Source organism: Ostrinia furnacalis, unplaced genomic scaffold, assembly GCF_004193835.3.
Source record: "Ostrinia furnacalis isolate ACB-3 unplaced genomic scaffold, ASM419383v2 OfSCF2833, whole genome shotgun sequence".
In the NCBI taxonomy this organism is placed as follows: Eukaryota; Metazoa; Arthropoda; class Insecta; order Lepidoptera; family Crambidae; genus Ostrinia; species Ostrinia furnacalis.
Window position 1 is genome coordinate 493,982 of NW_021133072.1, and position 25,942 is coordinate 519,923.

The 25,942-nt window shown below is 35.0% G+C and overlaps 3 protein-coding genes across 11 annotated transcripts; all 3 read right to left on the reverse strand.

Annotated features, from left to right (window-relative positions):
- Positions 1-818: 818 nt before the first annotated feature.
- LOC114356583 (uncharacterized) lies at positions 819-7,835 on the reverse strand. The gene is made up of 4 exons (XM_028309810.1): positions 7,496-7,835; positions 6,602-6,790; positions 1,116-1,395; positions 819-1,028 (listed from the first exon to the last, which is right to left on the reverse strand). The coding sequence occupies exons 1-4, from the start codon at positions 7,548-7,550 to the stop codon at positions 878-880; spliced, it is 675 nt and encodes a 224-aa protein (XP_028165611.1). The 5' UTR covers positions 7,551-7,835; the 3' UTR covers positions 819-877.
- Positions 7,836-10,074: 2,239 nt separating this feature from the next.
- On the reverse strand, positions 10,075-12,727 carry UK114 (reactive intermediate imine deaminase A homolog UK114). Its single transcript, XM_028309797.1, has 3 exons — positions 12,401-12,727; positions 11,823-12,049; positions 10,075-10,357 (listed from the first exon to the last, which is right to left on the reverse strand). The coding sequence occupies exons 1-3, from the start codon at positions 12,550-12,552 to the stop codon at positions 10,215-10,217; spliced, it is 522 nt and encodes a 173-aa protein (XP_028165598.1). The 5' UTR covers positions 12,553-12,727; the 3' UTR covers positions 10,075-10,214.
- Positions 12,728-15,157: 2,430 nt separating this feature from the next.
- Apt1 (Acyl-protein thioesterase 1) lies at positions 15,158-25,885 on the reverse strand. Of its 9 annotated transcripts, none has more exons than XM_028309808.1 (7): positions 25,776-25,856; positions 25,622-25,686; positions 25,431-25,495; positions 25,318-25,349; positions 24,985-25,198; positions 17,482-17,655; positions 15,158-15,585 (listed from the first exon to the last, which is right to left on the reverse strand). In XM_028309808.1, the coding sequence occupies exons 3-7, from the start codon at positions 25,479-25,481 to the stop codon at positions 15,394-15,396; spliced, it is 663 nt and encodes a 220-aa protein (XP_028165609.1). In that variant the 5' UTR covers positions 25,482-25,495; positions 25,622-25,686; positions 25,776-25,856; the 3' UTR covers positions 15,158-15,393. The 9 variants fall into 9 exon arrangements, with proteins under 9 accessions (XP_028165609.1, XP_028165606.1, XP_028165607.1 ...); XM_028309805.1 differs by having other exon boundaries at positions 25,431-25,516; XM_028309806.1 differs by having other exon boundaries at positions 25,431-25,516; positions 25,792-25,809.
- Positions 25,886-25,942: the final 57 nt, after the last annotated feature.

The following is a 25,942-nucleotide window of genomic DNA, read 5'->3' on the forward strand; positions in this document are numbered from 1 at the left end:
CTTTCCTCAAGTGATTTCTCTCAATTCCAAATCTACGCACGCTACTATAAGTAGCTCGGATTAGTTATTATTATTAACTAGCGGCCGCCCGCAACTTCGTACGCGTGGATCCCGTTTTACCCCCTTCATCTATCTTACGCGGTTTAGATTTTTTCATACAAATGTTTTTTCCCGCTAACTCCCGTTCCCGTTGGAATTTCGCAATATCCTGTTGTAACTAAGCTTTAAGTTTACTAAGGGACCTGCATGCCAAATTTCAAGCGTCTAACTTAAGCGGTTTAGATTTTTCATACAAAAGGATTTTCCCGCTAATGCCCGTTCCCGTGGGAATTCCTAAGTATTCTATAACCTGCCCAGGAGTATGAAGAATAATTGTACCAAGTTTCGTTAAAATCCGTCGAGTAGTTTTTGTTTCTATAAGGAACATACAGACAGACAGACAGACAAAAATTTTACTGATTGCATTTTTGGCATCAGTATCGATCACTTATCACCCCCTGATAGTTATTTTGAAAATATATTTCATGTACCTACAGAATTGACCTCTCTACAGATTTATTATAAGTATAGATGAATATATTGATTTCATATTCATTCCTTTATTTTCGTGACAGTGATTTCGCCAGCTCTTATGTACACTGAAGCTGAAGTGTAACGTGTGACGCCTACCTAAATAATATATTAATTTAATTTTAAAATGGTGTGTGTGGCCTGACCTGACATAAGTTTCTCAAAAATAATTTTAACTTGTCCATTAATAATAAATAATAATAATACTGATGGATATTTTCCTTATTTGTTTTTAATAAATTGTCAGCATGAATATTAAAACACTGATAAATAATTAAGTAATAAAATGCTTCAATAGCACGAATATTTATTTAGACAGTGCGTAAATTTGTCCAGTTAATGGGTCCACCGTAAGTGAGGGAGGCAGTTCTGCCGCGATGTCCGCTAGGGCTTCCCACCGCGTGGCGCGACTGCTAGTTGACTGACTGGGACTCGACTCTCCTTCCGGAGGTTCCTCTCTGTTGCAAGCATAAAGTAACGGATTAGGCGGTGCAGATGGTTATAAAAAAACAAGTGAATAATATCTAGTGACACTTAAAACTCACTTTAATGGTTGGTCACTGGGTTCACTCTCACATTCTACAATTCTCTCTGGCGTTTTGTTGAATTCTTCAACATTTGTGTTTTCAACTATAGTAACGTCTGTTTCAGCAGGTATTTCGGGAACTTCTTGCGTTCTTTTTTCCAAAATATTTGCTGCATGTAACTCTACTACTTTTTCCACTACATCTTCTAAAGAAGACAATTTTTGTTCCGTTTCGAAATTTTCATTTTCTTTGGCTTCAGTTTCATTATCTATCACACCCTCGCCGTTTGTAGGAATATCTGGAAACATTGTAATTATTGAAACCAGCAAGCTATCCCAACCCCTATCAGAATGGAATTAATTTACCTAAAAGGTTCATGCTACACATCTTGTGAGTAGGTAGGGTAAACCAGAGAGTGATTGCCCACTGGTAGTGATTGCCCGCTTTAAGAATAATATTGTCAGGTGCTGACTTTGAATCACTCTAGTTAGATTTGAATTTACTAGGTAGATGACTCCGAGATCAATGTACAGTAGATTTAAAATTTACAATAGGAAACACTAAAAAAAAACAGTTATGGCGGATTTTGTCAAGACGGGTGAAAATGTTACTCAAACAGGTAAAGACCTTAACAATTTTACTAAGGAATTACTTGCTTAGAGGTTAAAATTTTTTTGCAAGTTATTTAATATTCAACTAATGGTGTATAGTCATGATGAAATTATAAGTGTTTTCTCCATTACCAATGAAAATAACTGATAAAATTTGATTTCTAACGGTCATTTTAACGGTGGGTAATCACTGCACGTAAATCTGTATATTTTTAGTTATTGCCCACCATCATTTCAGTTATTGCCATATGTTAATGTATAGTTATTGCCCAGGGCAATTATTATTAGAGTGTTGACACCATGCAGTAGCAGTGTTTAAGTTGCTCATTGCTAGACTTGTTTTGCAATTTACAGGCATAAATATTGAAATGGCTTTTATTGTTTCATTTTCAGTATGCCAAAGACTCCAAAAGTTCAATATAGCATAGAAAATTTGCAAAAAGCGATCGAAGCTGTACAAGATGTATCCAACAATTTATCTACAAGATAAATTGCTGAAAAATATGGTTTGGCTTGAAAACATTGATAAAAATTCAAACGCAAATACAAAAAATGAAAATCCTACGTTAAATCTACTAGTGAAAATGTTAATTTTAAGGAAATAGATACAACTTTAGGGAAGAATAACCAACAGCTAATTGAACATTCTGAGCAACCACTTGAACTGATATCAAAGAAGATAAAAAAATAAACACATATAAAATTCAAATTTTTGCGTCATCTATGTTTTGAAGTACCTAGATGATTTAGTCTCTGCCGATTCTGACTCATCAACATCAGCTCAAGAAATATTTGATAATATGTTAATAAGGCCAAACGCAATTTATTTTGAAATTTTGTAGACTGTACTACTAGAATTTAAGTTTAATGTTTTGTTTTGTTTATTTAAAGCCTATTTTGTCATTTTCAAATTGATTATTTTGTTCTAAGATACTGGGCAATTACTGTGCTTTGATGTGGGCAATTAGTGTAAGTAATGGGCAATGACTGTACTTTTTTGAGGATTTTAAATTTATTTCAATATTTTCTAAGTTACGTAAGTTTTAACTAAAAACTGTTAATATTCTGTTTAACAGTTTATTGAGTTATAAGAAAAAAGTCATAAATGGTCGATAATTAAAATACTTTCTTAAATTTTTCATTTCAATGTGTTTGAAATCTTTAAGTGGGCAATAGCTATACGGTTTACCCTACATAAATCTGTGCTGCTCAAAAGTCCCTTATTAAATCTTTCATCACACATTCAATTTAGGTAGTCAGCATTTGAAATAGGTAGGTACTTTACTAAACTACATGTGCGTGTTTTATAGGTAAGTATTCATCAGTTCGCCAAAACTTACTGTTTGAATTAGGTTAGTATCTATAATTTTCTCAATTATTTGTTCACCTACCTACTCGTATACTGCTTATACTTGATCATTTATTATTTTATACTAGCTTTCCGCTCGCGGCTTCACCCGGAGTTTTCGCGATTCATTTTTATCATAGACTAGCGGCCGCCCGCGACTTCGTACGCGTGGACCCCGTTTTACCCTTAGGGGTGAAGTTTCGAGTTTTTTAGGGTTTACCCGGAAATTATTCAAACTTTTCTCTCTGTAAAAACCATCCTTGGACTTCAACAAACATTAAAAAAAAAAGAATTGGTAAAATTGGTCCAGGCGTTGTTGAGTTATACGCTTAGCAACACATTTTGCGATTCATTTTTATATTATAGATTTTATATTAAATATAATTTGATTTGTAATAGTTTAAATTGTCATTAATTAGTAGATCCTCCACTCCACTCTTGTAATTGCAGTGCTTGACAGGGTCCATAATGATCTGTCGATTACGCAAATTTTTAACATCTCCAATACATACGCGCTTCTCCAGTTGCGCTCCGTTTTTAATTCCAGATGAGGTGCAAATTCGGTATCACGGTAATGGATGTACCTTCCTAGTATTTTCTTTGTCACATGAGATATTTAGCTTTACGTTTACGTCTATGCTTCGTTTCACGGATTTGTCAAAACAGCTGATGTTCGTTCATCGTCCGGGCACGTTGAAGCATTGAAGTAATTATACGCCAGGAATATTAGTTCAATGCGTTGAAGATGAAAATTTTTAGCGTAATCGGGGCATTCGGGGCCCTGTTTAGCTTTAAGCCTTATCTACCCTATGTTACATTATGCTGATGCAAATAAATAGTTAGTTTAAATTACGCACCTAATAGTTAAATACCTACAACCTACTTAAATAATTAAATACTACTAAATTGTTTCCTTTGCAGTTTAGACAAAATGCCGCCTTTTAATTAAAAAACTAACCATTTATAAATAATCGCTTCGACCTTGACTCAACGCTTAAAGACGATTTATCAAATTGTGGTTAAAAATTGTGACAGATCGTGAGTACCTACCTTTTTCGAGGACCTTCCAATCTCAAGGCACGTCACGGCACTCACGGCAAACCTTGAGTAAGTTTCGAAACAATTATTTTTAAATAACACATTACTCCCACTAATTTTACTAATGTTTAAAACAACATTATACTTAAACACACATTTTAAGTATAACTATGAGGATTTAAAGGATTATTACACATAACACTAATAAAAAACGTAGAAAATAGGTGTAAATATTACTATTGTCAAGAATTCCTGGCATTATGCACGGTCCGTGGGGCTGAGTTTAAACTAAGCTTTTATTCGAGACCAGCTTTGTTTACATTGTTTCATACCTCATGTCATGCAAATATGCAGGGTACTGTATAATTTATTTGCATAGTTATTATAGGCACAATAAATTTCTGCAACATGTATGTTTATTATGATGAAATATATTTTGAATAGCTTTCCGCCCGTGGCTTCGCCCGCGTGGAATTTTGTCTGTCACAGAAAAACTTTATCGCGCGCGTCCCTGTTTCAAAAACTGGGATAAAAACTATCCTATGTTCTTTCCCGGGACTCAAACTATCTCTATGCCAAATTTCATCAAAATCGGTTGCGAGGTTTAAGCGGGAAAGCGTAACAGACAGACAGACAGACAGACAGACAGACAGACAGAGTTACTTTCGCATTTATAATATTAGTTGGGATTTTGGTTAAGAACTCAACGGACTTGCCTTGGTATAAGTGTAACGCTCAATTCTAATGTATACGGTCAACATACACGAACGAAAATAATTACAAAATTCAACTACGTAATTACTTATGAGCAAGGGTCGTCCTAACCACATAGGTAATTTAGCAAACTATGTTTAGCTATCATCAGGGGGTTAAAGAATGTTGAGACTTTTGTTTAACCCTTATTCAAATAAAGGTAAATATATTACCACTTTGTTTACTTTTAAATAAGAATCCTAATTTTCGATATGGTAATACTTAAAGATATCTTGGTCACTTATTTATATTTTTAAATATATTTTTTTACTTATCTATGCCATTTTACAACTTTTCAACGTCATTTGTCACTGTCAGGTAATGTCAAAGTCAACCAAACGGTTTTGGTGTGAAAAATTTCAAGTTTTTAGCGCTCGTTTTGGTATTTTTGAAACTTTGTTCAATGAAAATTCTGATAAGTGTTTTTTGGATTCAAATTCCTAAACTATAACATTTATTGTATAATCTCACTTATAGGCAACGTCTGCAATTGATTTATTCATATAATTTAGACATTTTAAAGAAGTGGTAAATAGTTTACCATTGTCCGATCCCGTCTTGACAAAAGTTTGATGATATATAAAAAAACTGCTGTTTTTTGTATGTGCACAAAAAAAACTAAATAAATATTTGGAGAAATTTTAAGTTATTTTGATATCTATTTACGTAACGTCAAAACGTTACGTAATAAGTGAATTGTTAGTTTCAGACTCAAGGTAAGCATCCTAATTGTAAGCATAATAAGTAATATTAATAAATATAAAAACAATATATTTGTTTCATTCCCAAAATATTTAATAAAATATAGGTAGAACCAAGAGGAAGTCACTAGTCAAGAACCAAAAATAAACCAAAACGGACAATGGTAACTATTTTACCACCAACATTTAATAATTCGTAGTCATGAATGGATAATGGTAAATTATTTACCACCCAAAAAACTACCCCTTCCCCTATTTTTTTATAAATTTTGATCAAAAATATGAAATAAGTGACCCACAATTATCCAAAATCCACTTCAACTTTGTAAAAAAAATGCATACCAGCTCGCGTTTGAATAAGGGTTAATTTGTAGTCGTAACTGTGGTACCTATATTTTCTGGAAACCTATCGTTTTTTAAATAAATAAAACATTATTTGCCTAATTTATATTTTTACTTTATTTTTTCTACTCGTCATAGTAGGTACTTCACTCAATATAGCCTACTTAGTATTATACTTAATCATAGATGCGTCGTTGACTTTAACTTCGTCTACTTTAACAAACATTTTTATTAAGTAGGTTAGGTATACCTATAATTTTGTTATAATACAAGTTTTTCAAACTTAAAAATACAATATTCACTTTGAAAAAGATAAGTCATCGAGTTACCTAGTGTTACTTAGTTTTTTACCCTTCGTTATATTCAGATTCCAAAAATAGTTAAGTTCAAGTGCTAACACATCGAGAACATGCAACTTTGGTAAGGTGATTAAATTCAATTGTGTCTTAGTACATAAAATATAAGTAGGTGTGGCTGTCAAAATGCAAATTATTAACATAGAGAATAAAAGTAACATGCTTAAAATTTAACACAGTTGATTTTATCGTAGATATAATTAAATCGGTGCAGACACAGAAAGCAAAAAAATACATGCTTTGATTAATTTTGCGTTATATATCTTTTGAAGTGAGTATAAAGTGATTAAATAATACACTGTAAATAAATTAACACTGAAATGTATCAAAATATTCCTTAACGGTCCAGGAGTACCTTCATCCATGTCCAATTTGGACGTATCTATAATTGATTTATTATTACTATCTAATTGTATAGGATCGGCTAAAGTATCACACGGAAGCACCTTTATTTCATTTTTCCCATTTTCTTCGTCTGTGGAAATAACATTGACATCATCCTTTATTGGCAGTTCACCTTCATCACTGAACTCTATTATTTTTTCTGAAAATGAATTTGTATAATTTAGAATTAAGTAATCAAGTAAAAATAAAACCTACATTAGGTGTACACAATCTGTAGTTTAACGTGCGTGACACAAATGCCTGTAATTTTAAGAGTCGTTACTTATTTGACTCAAAACGTCTACTTAATAAATAGTATTTAATTACCCGAAAACAATAACCATGAACACGGCGAACCTATACATCTATGTTAAGCGTCGTTAGTTAGTTTTCGCGTCATACAACGGCTACCAAATCGCTTGATCTGAGTTGATTGCGGATTTTAAGTATTCGTATAAAAAGTATTGGCCCATTATCATTAGCCAAAATATAAGATTAAAATTGACTAAGGGCTGATTTTTCAATCGTCAGATATCTTTTATCTGAAGAATAAACTTGTCATTTTGACATATTTCCCATACCGAAACTGTCAATGTATCAAACTTATTCTTCAGATAAAAGTTAAACGATGATTGAAAAATCTGCCCTTAGGGCTGATTTTTCAACCGTCGGATAACTTTTAACTGAAGAATAAGTTTGGCACATTGACAGTTTTAGTACGGGAAATATGTCAAAATGACAAGGTTATTCTTCAGTTAAAAAATATCTGACGATTGAAAAATCAGCCCTTAATTGAGTATTGTAACTTGAAAACTAGATATGGGAGATGAACTTGTATGTTCGTATGTCAGTGTCATAGAAATACCTGTAGCGTTATGATTTGTTGTGGTCATATTTGGTGCGCTGCTGGTACAGCCCATGGTGCATGGAATCAATTCACTCAATGGCCATTTGTTGTTAAATTGTATCTTTGTAGGCGAAAGCAGATGATGTAGTTTTGTGGCGCGAATGTTTTTCGATATCAAGCAGCGAGGCGTTGGCCGCAGCCAGTGTCCAACCGGCCGCACCAACGTCGCTCGACTGGACGGCCCGAGATCGTATCGTGGCTACCTATTAGTGGAGGAGGGAGTCCACTCAACTGACCTCGCACCCCCATCGCGTTTTTCCAATTAAACGGACGTAGTACATTCCATTACTCTGACGCGCATAATTTTAGTAAGACCTTTCTTTATTCCATTTCACGGATTTTTGTGTTGTGTAAGGAAGCATACTTTTGGTTGGTACTTGGTATAAGTATTGAAAATGGGAATAAATCGTACTAAATCTAAATTAAAAGTCGCCTAATAACGTTTCTAAATCGTGTTCTACAACACATCTACGTACTGCTATATAATAATATAAATGTTTCTTTTAATTAACACGGCAATGCTAATTTCACCAATCATTTCGTACTCAACATTTATATTTATGATCATAATTAGATTAGCAAGTTGTTAAATAGCTGTTGCACAGAACTTTGGGCTCGCTGCCAACTTCCATCGGGCCTGTCAAGAGTGAGTAGGTACCTATTACCTACCTGTATGAAAACTGTTTTGTTCTGTTTTTATTAACTTGTAAGTAAAGAAGCTTACAAGTAATAGACCAGACATGTATGTAACACGTATACCTAATAAAATAAATATGTAAGAGTTCAGCCGTTAATATCTATTGTCTACATCGATCTTCGTAATTTAAAGGCAATTTCTTACATGGTGTTTGCATGCCTACATAATAATTTTCAAGAGTACTTACGTGAATTTAAAAAAAATCTCCATATTATCTAAGATTAATAACGTTAAAAAGTAAAAACGTATTCTCTTTTGTTATTTGTATTGGCTAACATTTGTTTACTTTCCTACTAAAGAAATAAAATTGGGTTCAGTTCCTGTGCGTGGATCAGAACCCATACTTAAATCAAACTTAACAGCATGCGAAAGCTCTTTGTTCTCAATACAACAGTTCATAGTTCACGCAATAGCTTGACTGCCTACCTTATAAATTATACCGTCCCCGCCCTAGCGGCCACCCAGCCACTGTTCTCACGGATTTCATGACCACCCAACCCGCTCTAGGTCACAGTTTAAAACAATGTCTTATTTTAGACTCATGCCTACCTCGCTAAATTGCATCAAGTACAAACAAACACTTATGAACGTACATAATTTGTCTTTTATTCCACTTTAATGTTTTGAAAACAAACTGATTGCATCTAATTCTAATTAAGAGCTAACAACCTGCTAAACAAACACCTTTTGCTCCTCACACGCACTTTTCCGTTCAATGTGAAAAATTGAGTTCGCAAGGGTCTACGACCTAGTTAAAATGAAAATAATCTTAGTTTCTGCCCAATTTCGGGTCAAAGGCTCTTGTAGGAAAATAAAGAGAGCTAGACAGTTTTCGTGACTTTAAGCGGTAGGTTCCTACGTTGATGTGGGGGTTGAAAGGCCGATAGCAACCGCTTAGTGATAAATAATTTCTTTTAATACTTTGATTCCGAGATTTTGTTATTTGGGGAAAAACGTACCCACCCCGAGGGCTAGTTTTTTTTATTAAGTAGTACCTACATACCTACTACGGCAGAAAAGTTTTCGAGTGACGACCACGATCCGGGAGACGTAGTGTGGGCAGGCCTCCCACTAGGTGGACCGACGATCTGGCGATATCGCGGGAGGTGCCTGGAAGCGGGCGGCGCAGGACCGGTCTTTGTGGAAATCCTTGGGGGAGGCCTTTTTCCAGCAGTGGCCGTCATTCGGCTGAAAGGAATGTACCTAAGTATCCTACCTACTCGCCTTGTTAAAATTAGGGTCCGTGGCCGAGTCCCCCAGTGTTCGACGCACACGTGGTCGACGCCCCCGATTTAAATTAATTTAATTTCATATTTTTTTCGGCTTTTGCACAGTCAACGAAAACTAATGAAAAAACAATGATTTTGCATGTTTACTGTTGTTATACTAAAAAGTAAAAGATGTGATTTAATTCCTATTAATTTGTTATTTTTGTTATTATTACAAAAATAAAATGTTGTAGTACTTGTAGTTAATTTTTTGTTATAAATACTTAAAACTTATATAATTTAAACTTTTATTTGTAGTTAGTTAAATGTAGAGAGAGTAGAAAGCCCACGCCCATTTTTGTGCCTGACTGTACATTTAATTAAAAATTGCTTAAAATCAAATTTCACTGACCGGGGGCGTCGACCACGGGTGCGTCGAAAACTGGGGGACTCGGCCACGGACCCTAAAATTAGTCAATGTTCTGCATTTAACAAAGGAAAAAAGCAATTCGAAAAAAAATCTATTAAATCGACTTTAACATAATTATCATTTTTGCACATCCTGTTAGGAAATTAGGCTAATGTCTGTATGTAGCCGTCTATAGGTGTAGTTAGTGAGAAATAAAACCATGTGATTTTAAAATTGTATATTACGAGAGGATATAAATACATTGAGAAAATTACAGACAGGCACAAACTTATTTGTTTCTGGAATTATTGATTTTTGCATATAATTTGTTGGTTCCACATTAAAAACACCGGACAAAGTTATCTAAGTACGTGCGCACGGACAAGGTCCTGCTTCTGCTACCACCAGGTCGCCGCTTAGGGCGATTGCTTCGATCTCCACCGCGGCGCCAAGCGGCAACTTTCCTACTTGATAGGTGGCGCGAGCCGGGCAGTCTTTAGGGAAATCTGGAAATCGCAAATTGCGAATCATCATGTCAACAGCATTTAGAAATGACTAATCTTAGATTAAACATAATTCGTATATCGGCATTCAACAGTCGTAACTTAGACAATGTTCCATGCTCCTATTCTGGTGATAGATCGTGAATGTGATTATTATGTACCTACAATCCTACATACTGCTCAAGCTTTTAACACTGCGGGATCTTATTCAGTTATAATACGGGCGAATTCGAAATAAAAATGTAAAGTCAGATAAGCTGTTGTCAGTATTTAGGTACAGATAATCGGATCGTGGAATTATTTTTTAATTCAATGATTTTCGCGAATGAAAGATCCGCTAGATGGCGGGACGTAGATGTGGGGTCTGACTGCTGCGTGATTGGTGGATTTTGACATATCTGTCAATGTCATGTCAAAAATAACCAATCATGCAGCATTTGGACCTCGCGTCTACGTATTGCCATCTGGCGGATTTTTCATTCGCGAAAACCCTCATTGCGGTCAAATGACATAGAAATCCAAAAACTAGTCTTTAGAGGCAGAGAAAGCTGAACAATAGTTATATCCTAAGTTATATCTATCAATATCAAAAACAATACTTGTCAAAAAAACCAAGTCTCGCAACTCAGTTGTTCTACGGTAAAAAGTTGTGAGATCCATGTAATACCAAGTCCAGGCCAGTAACTAAATAATTTAATTTACACGTGTTTTCATGCGTTGGCCAAGTCAATATATTTATGTAAAACGTTAAAGATTTCCTGGCCTGGACTTGGTATTACATGGATCTCACAACTTTTTACCGTAGAACAACTGAGTTGCGAGACTTAGTTTTTTTGACAAGTATTGTTTTTGATGGGATCTCATTTCTTTTTGTATTTTATAGACAGCAGTTATGTATGTAGAAAACTGGACCGAAATTGAAAAATTTTACTCGACTTGGCGGTTGCACTACCGTGCCCCCAAATATTTTAGTTTTTCCTTGATTCATACACCAAACACTACTTATATTCCAAATTTGAAGCTTCTAGGTCTGCTAGAAGTGCCTTAGAGTTTTGATGATCGGTGAGTCAGTGAGTGAGTCAGTCAGTGAGTCAGTGAGTGACAAAATTAAGTAACTTTGACCCGTTATAATTCTTAAACTACTGGTTCAAATTGAATGAAATTTTAAATATACCGTGTCTTTACAATGCCTGCATAGCTAATGAAAATTCAGCCTTCTAGTTTTATCCACAACGAAGTTACAGGCAGTCGAAAATGGCCTGAATTGCTTCGAGAAAAGGATGGTACGGCCGTGCCGCTTTTTTGCTCGACTTGGTGGGGGCACTGCGTGCCCCCAGATATAAACGTCGATTTGGTTAAGCCAACCTGCCAGAGGTTAAGAATCAACTGATAATTTTCTTATCATCCAGCTATCGGGACTGGCTAGGCAATAATGCAACCTCGTATTAAAAGAAAATGTAGAACTTACATTCAGCGTAAACCTGGTTTACAGCTTGGAAATCGTCCATATTCCCAAGTAATATAGTTGTTTTCACAACGGACTCGAGTGAAGCTCCACCCGCTTCGAGCACATGTCGGAGGTTATCGAGAGCCTGTCGGGTCTGGGCCTCGGCACCACCACACACCAACTGGGCCTCAGGGTCCATCCCCAGCACACCAGACACATACAAAGTCTTGTCTGCTAAAATTGCTTGACTAAAAAAATAAATGAAACGATATAGAAAGAGGCAAACCATGTTTAATAAAACAAGGTAAATACTTGGCATTAGTTCATAAATTCGGAAATATTCTTGCCAACTTCAAATCAAAATCTAAAATAATTATCATTACAGTATAAAACAAAGTCTCTTTCCGCTGTCTGTCCTTAAAAGTATGCTTATTATCTTTAAAACTATGCAACAGATTTTGATGGTTTTTTTTATTAGATAGAGTGATTCAAGAGGATGGTTTTTAAGTATAATAGTGCGAAGCAGGGGCGGGTCGCTAGTAAAATATAAAGCCTACAAAGAATAAAAACCTACGAAAGATACGAATTATATTATTCACCTGTATGGTCCCACTGGTTTATAAATATTCGGAGATGTAACAATAGTTTTTGTCACTTTATGAACATTTGTTTTTGATGTGGTATTCTTTGGTATATTCATTTTAGATATCACGTCTGTCTTTGGCTTCGATGCGATAGCTTCTGTGCTCATGTTTAATTTATTTCAATACTATTTACCGAATTAACTAATGGAAGGTCAATAGTTCACGATGTCCGCGCGTTACTATTTATGTATCTCGATGATAAGGTATCACAAGTTCCATTGGTTATTTTATTCTACTTATGAATTTGCTCATGACTTGTACTTTATAATTTATTTTAATTCTACAAATTACATTTCACTGTGCTGTGAACAGACTTTAATTGACTTTTAATTTATCATGTTTTGTGACAATGTCAGACTATTTTTTTTTTAAAAAGACCTCTGGGTCTAGACAAAGTGCAAATTATAATCGCAAACCAGTCGAAAAGTGGTCGAAAAGCCCCTTTTTTGTATGGAGTTTTGACGGATTCGATTTTCGATTCGATCAAAAAGTGCGTTTTGTCTAAGGGGGCTCGTTTAGAGACAAAAATTAAAGAAAAAGCTTACTGAAAAGATTTCAAAAATTAGGTTTTATTTTCATAAACTATCATAAAATACCCCGTGCACGTTAATTTTTGTGTCCAGTTGCTTCCACTTCACACCGCACGGTTCGGTTTCCTCCTGCCTGTGATGGTTTTATACCGCGATACCGGTATCGGTAAGCGCAGCATCTTACTCAAGTTCAAATGATCAACTCTGCATTTGTTCACAATGAAGACTGGCTATCTTAGGTACTGTTAGACTTACGACAAGTCCTGCTGCCAACCAAACCAAGAAAATGTTGCTCCCACTGGGAACTGAACCTGGGAACTCTGGGTCTTGTTGAGGCAGGTGGTCTTACCACTAGACTAATGCGGTTAATCTCAAAACGAGCAAGAATTTAGAACTTGATGCCATGTTGTTCGATTCCCAGTGGGGGAAAGGTCGGTAGGAAACTAGAAGATGGTGATTGGTGGTGGTAGCACTGGTACCAACAAAATCTGACTCCACTGGAAATCGAACCCGGGACCCGCGGGTCTGAAAGACTAGACCACAGAGACGGTCGGCGTCAAATAAATCACTTTCAAACGTAATCATCCACTTACCACCAATATTGGTACCATTTGAAAGCCTAGTTCTAAACTTCATTAATTCATTGAAGGAAAGGTGAAACCCCAAAAATGTGTCTTTAGAAGTATCCAGATTCCCTTCTTAAAGCGACAGGTAGTTACGCTTGAGCTAACATTTATGGCTATAAAACTGTTAAATTGGGATTAATCGCTATCCATCTGTTAAAGAGGACACTGACACGTGAGATTATTATTTGGTTTTATAACCACAAAAATTGGTCTAATATAATAGGCTAGATGACAAAATTTAAATTATTTGTCCGTCAGACAGCTAATTAGAAAATATTAGACTTATATTTTTTATTTTCTTTCATAATTAAATAATAACAGTGCTACATCGAGTTGAAATGGTGCGATACGTCACGCCTGAGTAGAATTTTTACTCAAAAGTGACGTCACGCGACGTTTCAACTTAATTATAATACTGTAATTATTCGATTATGGAAAAAATTAAAAAATATGAGTCTAATATTTTCTAATTATATTATCTGTCTGACGGACTAAATAGAATTTCGATTTCATTACCCAGTCATCATCCCTATCTATTGGTCCTAGAGGTGAGCCCCAAGTCACATTTATGGTTCCTGTTAATTGTTTATAAAAAATTAAATGTATTTTTCTTTAAGTTTATTTATTGGGCGTTCAAATAACACCAATATTGTTGGGGCACCATGATTGTGTCAGAAGAAAATTTTTAGTTATTGTCGCGGGAGGTGCGATTTATTTGACGCAGTGTAGTTTGGTTAGAAAGTTCTAGTTGACAGAAATTATTTCTAAAATAGAGCAAGTTTTAGTTCTCTATGAGAACCTCCTGTTCTCAATTAATTATACAGGGTGTTTGGCGGAAGGTTAGACAAACTTCGTGGGTGTATAGGTAAGGTCATTTTAAGAATACAAGTTCGCCCATTTGACCCTAAGTGAGCTACTTTTTTTTAATTGATATTTTTGTTTTTTGTTATTTTTTTTATTATTATTCCATTTTCATTCATAAACTTTGAATTTTGGACGAATTTCAATATCTAATTACTACATGTGATATATCGTTGGAAAGAAGAGAAGCTAGATATATTTTTAAGATCATTGGCAATCCATTATCACCATTCTTTTTTTTTTAAATCTAATTCTAAGTTGATTTTTTTATCGTGGTTTGTACTTTTGTTTAACTTTGGCGGCTCGTAACTAGGTATCCAATCATTATTTGGATTTGAAATTTATTTTATTTGATTAAAGACATATTCGATATTAATATCAAATAAAAAAATAGGTTGAAATCACGCGAGAAAAAAAATTTAAGCAGTTTTAAGGTCAAATTTCGGAAAAAAATAACAAAAAATCAATTAAAAAAAAGTAGCTCACTTAGGGTCAATAGGGCGAACTTGTATTCTTAATAATTATGACCTTACCTATCCACCCACGAAGTTTGTCTAACCTTCCGCCAAACACCCTGTATAAGTCGGTATTTTTGTAACTTTGCGGATCAAGTGATGATGGTTTAAAAAGGCTCATCTTAATTAATGAAAACAGTTATAAGTTTCAACTCTTTATTCCCATTAAATTCTACTGTAAAATATGTTACAATCTGCACAAATAATAAGTAACTAAATATAGCTTTGATTTATCCGAAAACTACGTAAATCTATTAGATGTAATATTAATATATTAAATCGCCAAGACGATATTTAAGTTCATAATGTTACAATAATATAGGTACTTCAATATCATTTGTAATCAATACGATAAAAAATAAAGTATCGTGCTACAAGTAGGTAATCTTTTTAGTACCTAATGTTTTGTGATGCAATTATTTAGTAGCTGGCAAAGTTTTGTCTATAAAGGCCCTCATATCTTTAAGTTCTGCTTCTGAAGAACTGTGAGTAAGTCCTTGGTATGTTGTAAATTCTATATTCTTCATAAAAGTCTTGAGGAATGAAGCCGTCATTTGTCCCCATTTGAATGGGACAACTGGATCACAATCGCCATGTGCTTGAAATATCTGGAAATAATAAAACTTTTTATTTTTAGAAAGGCAGAATAGACTAAAATATTTATATAATAAATATCCTTAGACATTTTACACTGCGCTTCTAGTCCCAAACTAAGCACAGCTTGTACTATGGGTACTAGCAACGGATATAAACATACTTAAATACTTTTTTTTTGTAAATACATAGTTATTATACATAGAAAACACCCAGTCCAATACTTGACAAACAAATATGTTCATGCATACAAATGTTTGTACTGTGCGGGAATCGAACCCGCTACCTCCGGAACAGTAGTCCGTTTCGAACCACTACACCAAACGGCCGACAAAATATGTCTTAATAAATAAACTAAGCGAAAATGGATTTATCAAATTACCAGCTTTAGTCATATTATTATAGTTTTTTCAAAGTTCGTTTTGAACCGACATAAGTTTAGACCAAACTTGCCGAAATAATTGTCTAGTCTATCTAACCTTATTACATAATTGCTAGACCGGGCCAATGTAGACAAAACATCTTATTTGGACCTAATCGTTTTGGGCCAGAAAACAATCTCTAATACAGTTTCAAACCAACAACAAGTACTTCGAAGCCACGATAGCCGAACGGTGAAGGGGTCGGACTGGCCGACTTGTGATCCGGGGAACGCGGGTTCCGTCCCGCACGACTATTGTGGTAAGCTAATGAGCTTGCGTACGAATGCGTGGTACAAGCATATTTAGCTTAGTACGAGGGGCTAACGGTTTATTAGTAACTAGCCTTCCGCCCGCGGCTTCGCCCGCGTGGAATTATCACAGTCACAGAAAACCTTTATCGCGCGCGTCCCTGTTTCAAAAACCGGGATAAAAACTATCCTATGTCCTTTCCCGCGACTCTAACTATCTCTATGCCAAATTTCATCAACATCATAGCGTAGCAGACGTAGAATGGACATCGTCCATATTTCCCGTATTTAGGGTTACTGCACATGTAAGTTCTACACGGCCTTTCTACATAGCCTTTTTCATTGCAGTCAAGCGTATTTTGCCTCATTAGCCTTTGAACACCTTTTATTTGTCGCCATTTATTGGTGACTAATCAAGTGATGCTCTTATTAGTTATCATTATCATAAAAATAGTATCGAGCGCTTCTTTAGCAAACGTGAAGTAGTTTATAATTTGCACAATGGCAGTCAGTTTCAGAAATCTATTAATAAATGTGACCCCTGGTAATGTCACTTGAAAAATGCAAATGAAATCGAGGGCACTGTCCTTATCGTCCTGTCATTTTCATACATTTAATCATTACTATGCAGTATTCAAATTAAACAATAGGTGCTTTTTGAATAAGTTTGTAACATACACTCAACAGCTCTCATGGAGATTTCCGTTATATTTTGAAACTTGCTGTACCCGCGAATTTGTACGCGAGAAAATATATTTTGTTTATTGTTCCGCCCCTATTAACTGTAGGGTGGTAAAAGGCCTAAAGCCTTCTTCAACAAATGGGCTATTCAATACAAAATAATTCTTCAAATCGGACCAGCAGTTGCTTAGCATTTAGCGCGTTCAAGCAAACAAACTCTAAGCTTTATAATATTATAATAAAACAAATATAATAAAATAATAAATAATAATAAGTATAGATGTGGATTTAATTTTGTAGAGCACTCCACGGTATTTTTGGTAGACACTATTTCACTGCAGGTATTGCCTAACTCCCATTACTAATAACGGTTATTCGCGCGTTATGAGTGTTACCTTTTATCTTCATTGCTTACATCGTTAATAGTGTTATGCTGGATTTACACTATGCGGAAATTAGCCGAGTCAAGTAAAAAAAAACAGAGGAGTGGGGATGAAATTCATTCATATTTCATCCCCACTCCTCTGTTTTTTTGCAGCATTAAGTAATGTTTACATACCGGTAAGTCTAATGGCGCCTTCACACCGTCTGGGAAATGAGCATGTCTTGGCAACCAACAGGACAATGACATGACACCAGCCAAACTCTCTGGATATGTCAAGGCGGAATGTAGGGCCAACGCTCCTCCTTGAGAGAACCCCCCAACCAAGATACGATTAGCTGGAATACCACCCTGAAAAACACAAAACATCCTGAACACTAGGACAGATTACCATTATTATTTTTACAGCCGGATGTCGTAGTGACGCACTTTGAACCCTGAACTTATTTATTATTTTTAAAGTAGCTTTTGCCCGCGGCTTCACCCGCGTGAAATTTAGTTTGTCACAGATCGTCATAAATTATAGCCTATTATGTTATTCTGGGTTATAAACAATAATACTGTGAAGTTTCATCAAAATCCGTTCAGTAGTTTTTGCGTGAAAGAGTAACAAACATCCAGACATCCATACAAACTTTCGCATTTATAATATGTATTAAGTAGGATTACATAGGTAATACCTATGTATTTTTTAATCAATAAAGATAGGAAAGTACAGTTGGTAGAATATCATAAATACTTTCTTTTGAAGTTTTACAACTTTAAAAAAGAAAATACTTTTTTTTTATGTATGAGAAATACAATTTGTCCCTATACTGGGTGTTTAGCGGAAGGTTAGACAAACTTCGTGGGTGTATAGTAAGGTCATTTTAAGAATATAAGTTCGCCCATTTGACCCTAAGTGAGCTACTCTTTTTTTAATTAATATTTTTGTTTTTATTAATATTTTTCCAAAATTTGACCTAAAACCTGCTTCAATTTTTTTTCTCGCGTGTTTTCAACCGCTTTTTAGGGTTCCGTAGTCCTGAAAAGTAGATTCGATATGTCCGAGATTTTGCTTGGAAACTATTGGCATTAGGGAGCTGTAATTTTGTGGAGGTATGTATATTAATATAACTTCGACAAAACGGTAAAATAAAATTTTGAAAAAAAAAAAAAATTTTTTTAGGGTAGCTCCCCTACATGTAAAGTGGGGATGATTTTTTTTTATCATCTACCCCATCGTGTGGGGTATCGTTGGAAAGGTCTTTTAAAATGACATAACGGTTAAGATACATCAGTTAGTTTATGAGTAACAGTCATTTGACTCATGTATTATAAAATTTATTTCCCATTAAAAATTCCTAAGAAGAAGATGAAAAGTGACTTTAGATGAAGTAATTGCTTGCTTGTATGCATGTTTTTAAGATCATTGGCAATCCATTATTACTTTTAAGATCATTGGCAATCTATTTTTTTTTTAAATCGACTTCTAAGTTGAATTTTTATTTTGGTTTGTACTTTTGTTAAACTTTGGCGGCTCGTAACTAGCTATTTAATCATTATAATCGATATCGAATCAAAAAATGGTTAAAAATATGAGAGAAAAAAATTGAAGCAGTTTTCAGGTAAAATTTGGAAAAAAAAATTAATAAAAACAAGAGTATAAAAAAAGTAGCTCACTTAGGGTTAAATGGGCGAACTTGTATTCTTAAAATGACCTTACCTATACACCCATGATGTTTGTCTATCCTTCCGCCAAATACCCTGTATACCTAAAAAAAAGTTGGCTTTAGGCCCAGTATGGATTATTCGCGTTAAAAACTTAGGCTAAGAACTCACGGTGCGATTTGCACCCGCGGCCGCCGCGGTTGTGGAATTGGGGGATTACTAATGTTTGGCCAAAAAACGTTTCCCAAATTATCACATCGCAAACAACGTTTCGCAAATTTTCATTTGGCAAAACAACTTATTGCAAACTTTTAATTCGCAAATGAGTATTTCTCAAAAAAAATGTACATTTTGAAAAAAAAAAAGTGTGCTTTGAAACAGTTCAAAAGTTTTATATTTATAAATCATCACACAAAAAAAAACACACAATTTTGAAGGATGAATATTAATCTTTAAGATAACGAAGAATTATAGCTATAATCCTACTTATTACCAAATATTTCGATATTTTAAAAATAGTCCTTTTTTACCTTTCATACAAAAACCTGTTTGCCACCCTAGCTTTTTCATGTGTTTTTGTTTCATAAAATGCGATACGTAACTAAATTATTGTAAATTTCTTTGTATTATCGTTCTACAGTAATCGCAGTTTCTGTATCAAATTGATTTTCTATGGGGTGATATAATAATTAGCAATTTAACCTCGTAAGACCGAAGAGTAAATTTTGTCGACTTCTAAGTATCGCCGAATGTGCTTTCAGAAGAACGAATAATTTGAAGTCGTAAACGCCGAGCACTTCGAGTAAAAAAATTTCTATGTTAGAGATTTTCTTTTGCACCCATATTTTCAGGGACCCTATATAATAGTGCATAGAGCTTATTTTAGGTAAAAAATAATAATAAAATGTTGTCTCTTAAAAGAACATTCGGTATTACAGACTTTGAAAGGAAAAAGTAAATAAATTGTATTTTATACTTTAAAGTAAAACATAAATGTAGCCTCCTTAATAAATTAATACTACATAAAGATACAATAATGATATAAATAAATGTAACTGAAAAGGCACAAGTATTTTAATTTTATTTAATGTTTCATAATTAGTACTTTTAAAAGTACTATCGGTTTTATAACATACAATATTGATAGGTTAGAATGTATAAGAGGTAAAGTGAATAAATTCATGTTAATTATAATATTTATTAAACTAAAAATCAGAACGTTTTCATGGTAAATTTTCTCAATCATATCATACTTTTAAAAGTCCAATACTCAATCCATCTCAATAGAAAAAATATACAAAAATAAAACTTTTACTATCAAGACCGAATGTTCCTTGCAAAGAACTTTTATTTTCAAACGAAAAAAAATCTTACAAAACTTCATCAAATTGGTAAAAATATTTTTTTTGCTTGTTTAGCAGTATTTTAACTTAAATGATACTGGTCAGTTTTTCAATTAAAGTACGTTTACGTGAAGAAAAAAAATTAATCGTACATCACGTCCTCTCCGAAGAACCACCTTGTCAAAGAAAAATGATAATTTGACAGTGACATTTTGTTTTTTTTACATTAATAAGTTCGGATACCTGATTTTGAATACTTTAAGCCATAGACTATCACTCTTTTTATTCGATAGGCGCGAATTTTTGAACTTAAAATTATCGCTAAAGTTTTAGTTCCTCTGATGGCACATCCGGCGATACTTACAATTCACCTCGGGAAATGTCTCGGCGTTACTGACTACAAAGTTTCAGTTCCTTCTGAGGCACATCCGGGCTTACGAGGTTAAAGCAAAAAAACAAAATGAGTCGCTCTCATTTACTATTTCGTTATTTACTCTTTAGTTACGATTATTTCTACTTTCCCATGGTTTCTGAACAATTCCATATTTTTTTACACGGACAACAATAGCTGCACTCTGAATGGCTGTTGGCCTGACGTCTCCGCCATACATCTATCGCGAAAATCAGTGAAAACGTGTGTGTTTTGTGGGATTACTTTTTCGTAACAGGAAGTAAAATCAGCGATTTTATATAGAACGGTAAGTCTTCATTTAACCATTTTTTGTAATACGTGTGGTACGAACATTTAGTAAGNATAGTGCATTTTGTTCCTCAGGCCAATACTAATTTATAAACCGGAGCGCACTGAAATCTATCCGTGGAGTTAAGAGAAAAAAGAGTTTTGTTTTGAATTATTTACATACAAAATATCATCGATGTATACGTACTACGCATAAGATTTCGCGATTTTGGCATTAAATAACACTCGCTTTGTTGAACTTAACCATACTGCATCCGTACACGTTACTTTAGTGCGATTTAGACATTCTTTATAAACGATCTAGCGCTGTTTTAATTGTTTGGTAAGTTGATAGAAATTCATTATTTCCAAAAAAGAAGCAAGAAGTTTTAGTTCTATATCATTGCAAAAATTCAATTTATTGGTGTATTACAATCGATTATTGGAGTTATTAAGCTAAAACTTCTTGCTCCATTTTGGAAATACATAATTAATTTCTGTCAAGTAACCAAACTACTGCAATAGCGCTTGATCGCTTATATATAAAGAATGTCGAAGTCGTAATAAAGTAAGGTTTACGGATGCAGTATGGTTAAGTTCAACATATCGCGTGTTATTTAATGCCACAATCGCGAAATCTTATGCTTAGTACGTATACATCGATGATATTTTGTATGTAAATAATTCAAAACAAAACTCTTTTTTTCTCTTAACTCCAGGGATAGATTTCAGTGCGCTCCGGTTTATAAATTAGTATTGGCCTGAGGAACAAAATGCACTATGGTTTCATTCTGGGCAGCAGTTGGTCCAACTTCCATACATGGATTGGCACTGTCCTTTGGAAAAAAATTATAAAAACAAGAGTATAAAAAAAGTAGCTCACTTAGGGTTAAATGGGCGAACTTGTATTCTTAAAATGACCTTACCTATACACCCATGATGTTTGTCTATCCTTCCGCCAAATACCCTGTATACCTAAAAAAAGTTGGCTTTAGGCCCAGTGTGGATTATTCGCGTTAAAAACTTAGGCTAAGAACTCACGGTGCGATTTGCACCCGCGGCCGCCGCGGTTGTGGAATTGGGTTATGGGTTTTATTTCAAAACTCACGGGACCGGTTATTTGCGCGGTTACGCAGCCGCCGATCGTCGCCCACAAACGTAGCGGGCGATAATCGCAAGACGCAGTTAAGTCCTTGTACAAAATGGTCGCCCGCCAATCGATCGCAGAGCGTGCGGGCGCCAACCGCAGAGGCTGCGGTTACCGCGGCCCGCGCGATTTTTCTACTAATTGCCCATCGGTGCAGCGGGACCCGCATACAACCGCGCACGCTGCGGGCGCATACCGCGTCGTGGGTTGTGCATTAATTTTTACAAAGTATCTGCTAGTAGGGAATTTAGTGCAAGAACCCCTCCACTTTGGTATAGAAGGCTCATTTTTGCAACAGTGGTTCTTTGGGTGCTTCTGAGTAGATTTCCGTCGGTAGACATCGGGAGCCCCCCCTGTGGTAGCAGGGGGAGGGGGGGCNCTTAGTAAGTACCTCTAGAAATGTGATGTCACGAAACTTAGGACCCCTCCCACCCCTTGTCACACCATGTCACACTTTGTCGACCCCCTCCCCCCCTCTTTACGTGTGACGTACTTTATGGATGACCCCATACTAACATAATACAAATAATTATGCATTTATGTCATGAGAGAGAATGATGAATTTAAATGGTTCATACATTTTTCATTTCTAGCTATTCGCCCGCGTGGAATTTTCTCTGTTACAGAAAAACTTTATCACACGCGTCCCTGTTTCAAAAATTGGGATAAAAACTATCCTATGTCCTTTCCCAGGACTCAAACTATCTCTATGCCAAATTACATCAAAATCGGTTCAGTGGTTTAGGCGTGAAAGCAAGACAGACAGAGTTACTTTTGCATTTATAATATTAGTATAGATATTCACTCATGTTTCCTAAACTTGACTTATGATTTTAATTATACAGAATGAAGGGAAACAGCCTGTTCCTAGAAGGGGGATATCATTATCATACTTGAGGTCATTAGCAACAATTTAAATCCAGTGAACTAGGGTGGTTTTGAACCCTGATGGTTGGTTATCAGGGGTAGGTTACCAAGTTATATGACACTTCTTACATTTTTAGAAACTTATCAAAAACCATTTTATTAATAAATTACTCCATGTCAAAAATAAAATTTACACTTTTATGAAAGCTGAAAAATTTGTGATCACTGAAAAAAAAATTATTTTGAATGACTTAATTTATTGCTAATGGCCTCTAGTATAACCCCCTTCATAGGGGTTGCAAGTAGGGTTGCCAGGCGTCCGGCTTTAGCCGTTTGACATGTTTGGCTTTTTACGGTCTTGTCCGGCCTAATATTGTCTTGTCCGGCCTGTCCGGCTTTTGTTAGGCTTTTTATGTGGCCTGCTACGCCAGGCGAAAGTTGAGCCATAGAATAATATGAAGCGCACGCATAAGGATGTTATGTTGGGCAACCGATGATACGACGATGACACTACTCACTCGTGAGCAATGACACTAATTGCTACTTGTCCGGCTTTTAGGGTAAAATGTCCGGCCAAATGAAGCACAGAGTCCGGCTTTTTTGATTTTGGACCTGGCAACCCTAGTTGCAAGTCCCGGTACTAAGGAGTGTTACTGAATTACCGGTACCAGGTCTAAGCCAGTACCGGGAAAACCGGGAAATTCGGGAATTTCGGTACCCACGTGAATGGTTATTAAAACAAATTACCTAATTTGTACGTAATTTTAATAAAAATGTGAATAGGTTAACAAAAATATTAAACTTTTTCTGTTCAGTTTAATTGGTCTGTTACCTTAATAATAAATCAGTCGAAACAGTTACACAACACGATAAAACTAGTTATAAATGCTCATTAAAAATCATAATAATCGTTTAATCAACCTACACTGGTCATCACAAAAATCGACCCACCCGCGACAAGCACTTTCAAACGTATGCATCCCCACTTCCCACCAATATTGGCACCATTTAAAAGCCGAGTTCTAAACTTCATTTCATTAAAGGAAAGGTTTTTACCCCAAAAATGTGTCTGTAGAAGAATCCAGAGTCACTTCTTCAAAAAATAGGTAGTTACGCTTGAGCCAACTTTTATGGCTATAAAACTGTTAATTTGGGATTAATCGCTATCCATCTGTTAAAGAGGACACGTGAGATCATTATTTGGTTTTATAACCATAAAAATTGGTCTAATTGATCCCAGAGGTGAGCCCAAAGTGAGGTCTTTTTTCAAGTCACATTTATTGTGTATCGCGTTTATGTTAATCGTTTATTAAGAAATTAAATGTGTTTTTCTTTAAGGATATTTATTGGGCTTTCAAATAACACCAATATTGTTGGGGCACCATGATTGTGTCAGTAGAAACGAGATTTCCTGTAAAACGTAGGTGGGCCGATTTTTGTGATGACCAGTATATTTTAGTTAAAAAATGTTTTCTCACTTTCTATCAATGTCAAATACTGGCAGCGACAAGAGTTAGGGACAAAACATAACTTAACTAAATTAGGTTTATAAAAAAACACGCTATTATAAGAAATAATAAGTAGTACCTAAGTACAATCAGATAATCAGTTCCTCGTTGTGGATATAAAAAAAAGATAAAACAATCAGTCTTAAAAGGATAGTAATGACATTTTTAATATTTTTTCATTTATTGATAGTGTGTACGTAAAAAGATGATGGCATCTAGTCAAAAAATTGTTATTCAAAAATAAATTATTGTAGTCCCGAAAGTACCGAAAAGTCTCGGGAATTGCATCGTCAGTACCGGAACTAGATAAAGGATTAGATTATCGGGAATTCCCGGGAAAAATGAGTACCGGGATTTCCCGGGAGCAAACCCTACCCCTTCAAGGAATAGGTTGAGTTTCCCTGTCATCCTGTAGATGTAAGACAATCATCACAAATGAGTAGGTACCTACATTATTTAAAAAAATTAACAGTAAAGACATACTACCTTTACTTCATCAGCAATCAATGCATGTACAAGTTTTGTTGTTCTTAAAATGCCCTCTTCATCTTCTGGGGCTGTTGCATCAAGAGTTCGAAGATCAAACCACGATGGCATTCTAAAGCCTGCATTTAAAGTGACAGGCATAGTAGATGCTGTAGGGCATATCACTTTTACATGGGGTCCCCTGATAGCAGCAATAGTACTAGCCCAACCATGACTGCAAATGGAAAATGTTTCAGGTCTCATACAATTAGAGTAAGTGACTTATTATAATCTGGAATTAGAGGGTTTCATAAGCTATTTTCGAAGTATTCATATAAAAAGATTAATACTAACCCGGTATCGCCCAAACCATGGAAAAATATAAGCTGAAACAATTTAAAACAAACAATTACCTAGTATCTATTACCACCTATATTGTATGATAACATACTTAAATGAAGACTTACAGAAGCTGTATGTTTCGCAGTAGCAGCGATAATTACAGGATTTGGTTCCATTATTATGACGAACACTAAAAATCAATACAATTAATCTGTAACATGAAACACCAATGATCACCTAACTTATACCTATATTTTTCGAGTAAATACTGATATTATGCACTTGATAAAAATGTATTACAATTAAATAAACCCACAAAAATTGATTAGTTATTTCCTTCCAATGGTCAATGGGTCAATGATGGTTTCAGATACAATTAATCTGTAACATGAAACACCAATGATCACCTAACTTATACCTATATTTTTCGAGTAAATACTGATATTATGCACTTGATAAAAATGTATTACAATTAAATAAACCCACAAAAATTGATTAGTTATTTCCTTCCAATGGTCAATGGGTCAATGATGGTTTCAGAGACGTTTCAGTCCCTGTCTCATCTGTGTTTCAGTGACGCACGGGGGTGGATGGAACCATAGTTTTTTTTTTTTTTTTTTTTTTTTNGGTTGGAACC

What these genes read in the sequence shown, in the direction of transcription:
- UK114 (XM_028309797.1), bottom strand. Translation starts at nt 12,552, where the DNA reads ATGAGCACAGAAGCTATCGCATCGAAGCCAAAGACAGACGTGATATCT. An exon ending in AAACCAGTGGGACCATACAG is followed by an intron (nt 12,050 to 12,400) that starts GTGAATAATATA and finishes TTATTTTTTTAG; the next exon opens with TCAAGCAATTTTAGCAGACA. An exon ending in AAACCAGGTTTACGCTGAAT is followed by an intron (nt 10,358 to 11,822) that starts GTAAGTTCTACA and finishes TGCGATTTCCAG; the next exon opens with ATTTCCCTAAAGACTGCCCG.
- LOC114356583 (XM_028309810.1), bottom strand. Translation starts at nt 7,550, where the DNA reads ATGGGCTGTACCAGCAGCGCACCAAATATGACCACAACAAATCATAAC. An exon ending in CAAATTGGACATGGATGAAG is followed by an intron (nt 1,396 to 6,601) that starts GTACTCCTGGAC and finishes CAATGTTTCCAG; the next exon opens with ATATTCCTACAAACGGCGAG. An exon ending in CCCAGTGACCAACCATTAAA is followed by an intron (nt 1,029 to 1,115) that starts GTGAGTTTTAAG and finishes TGCTTGCAACAG; the next exon opens with AGAGGAACCTCCGGAAGGAG.
- Apt1 (XM_028309801.1), bottom strand. Translation starts at nt 25,481, where the DNA reads ATGGAACCAAATCCTGTAATTATCGCTGCTACTGCGAAACATACAGCT. An exon ending in TGATTGCTGATGAAGTAAAG is followed by an intron (nt 17,656 to 24,984) that starts GTAGTATGTCTT and finishes TGTGTTTTTCAG; the next exon opens with GGTGGTATTCCAGCTAATCG. An exon ending in AGGCGCCATTAGACTTACCG is followed by an intron (nt 15,586 to 17,481) that starts GTATGTAAACAT and finishes TATTATTTCCAG; the next exon opens with ATATTTCAAGCACATGGCGA.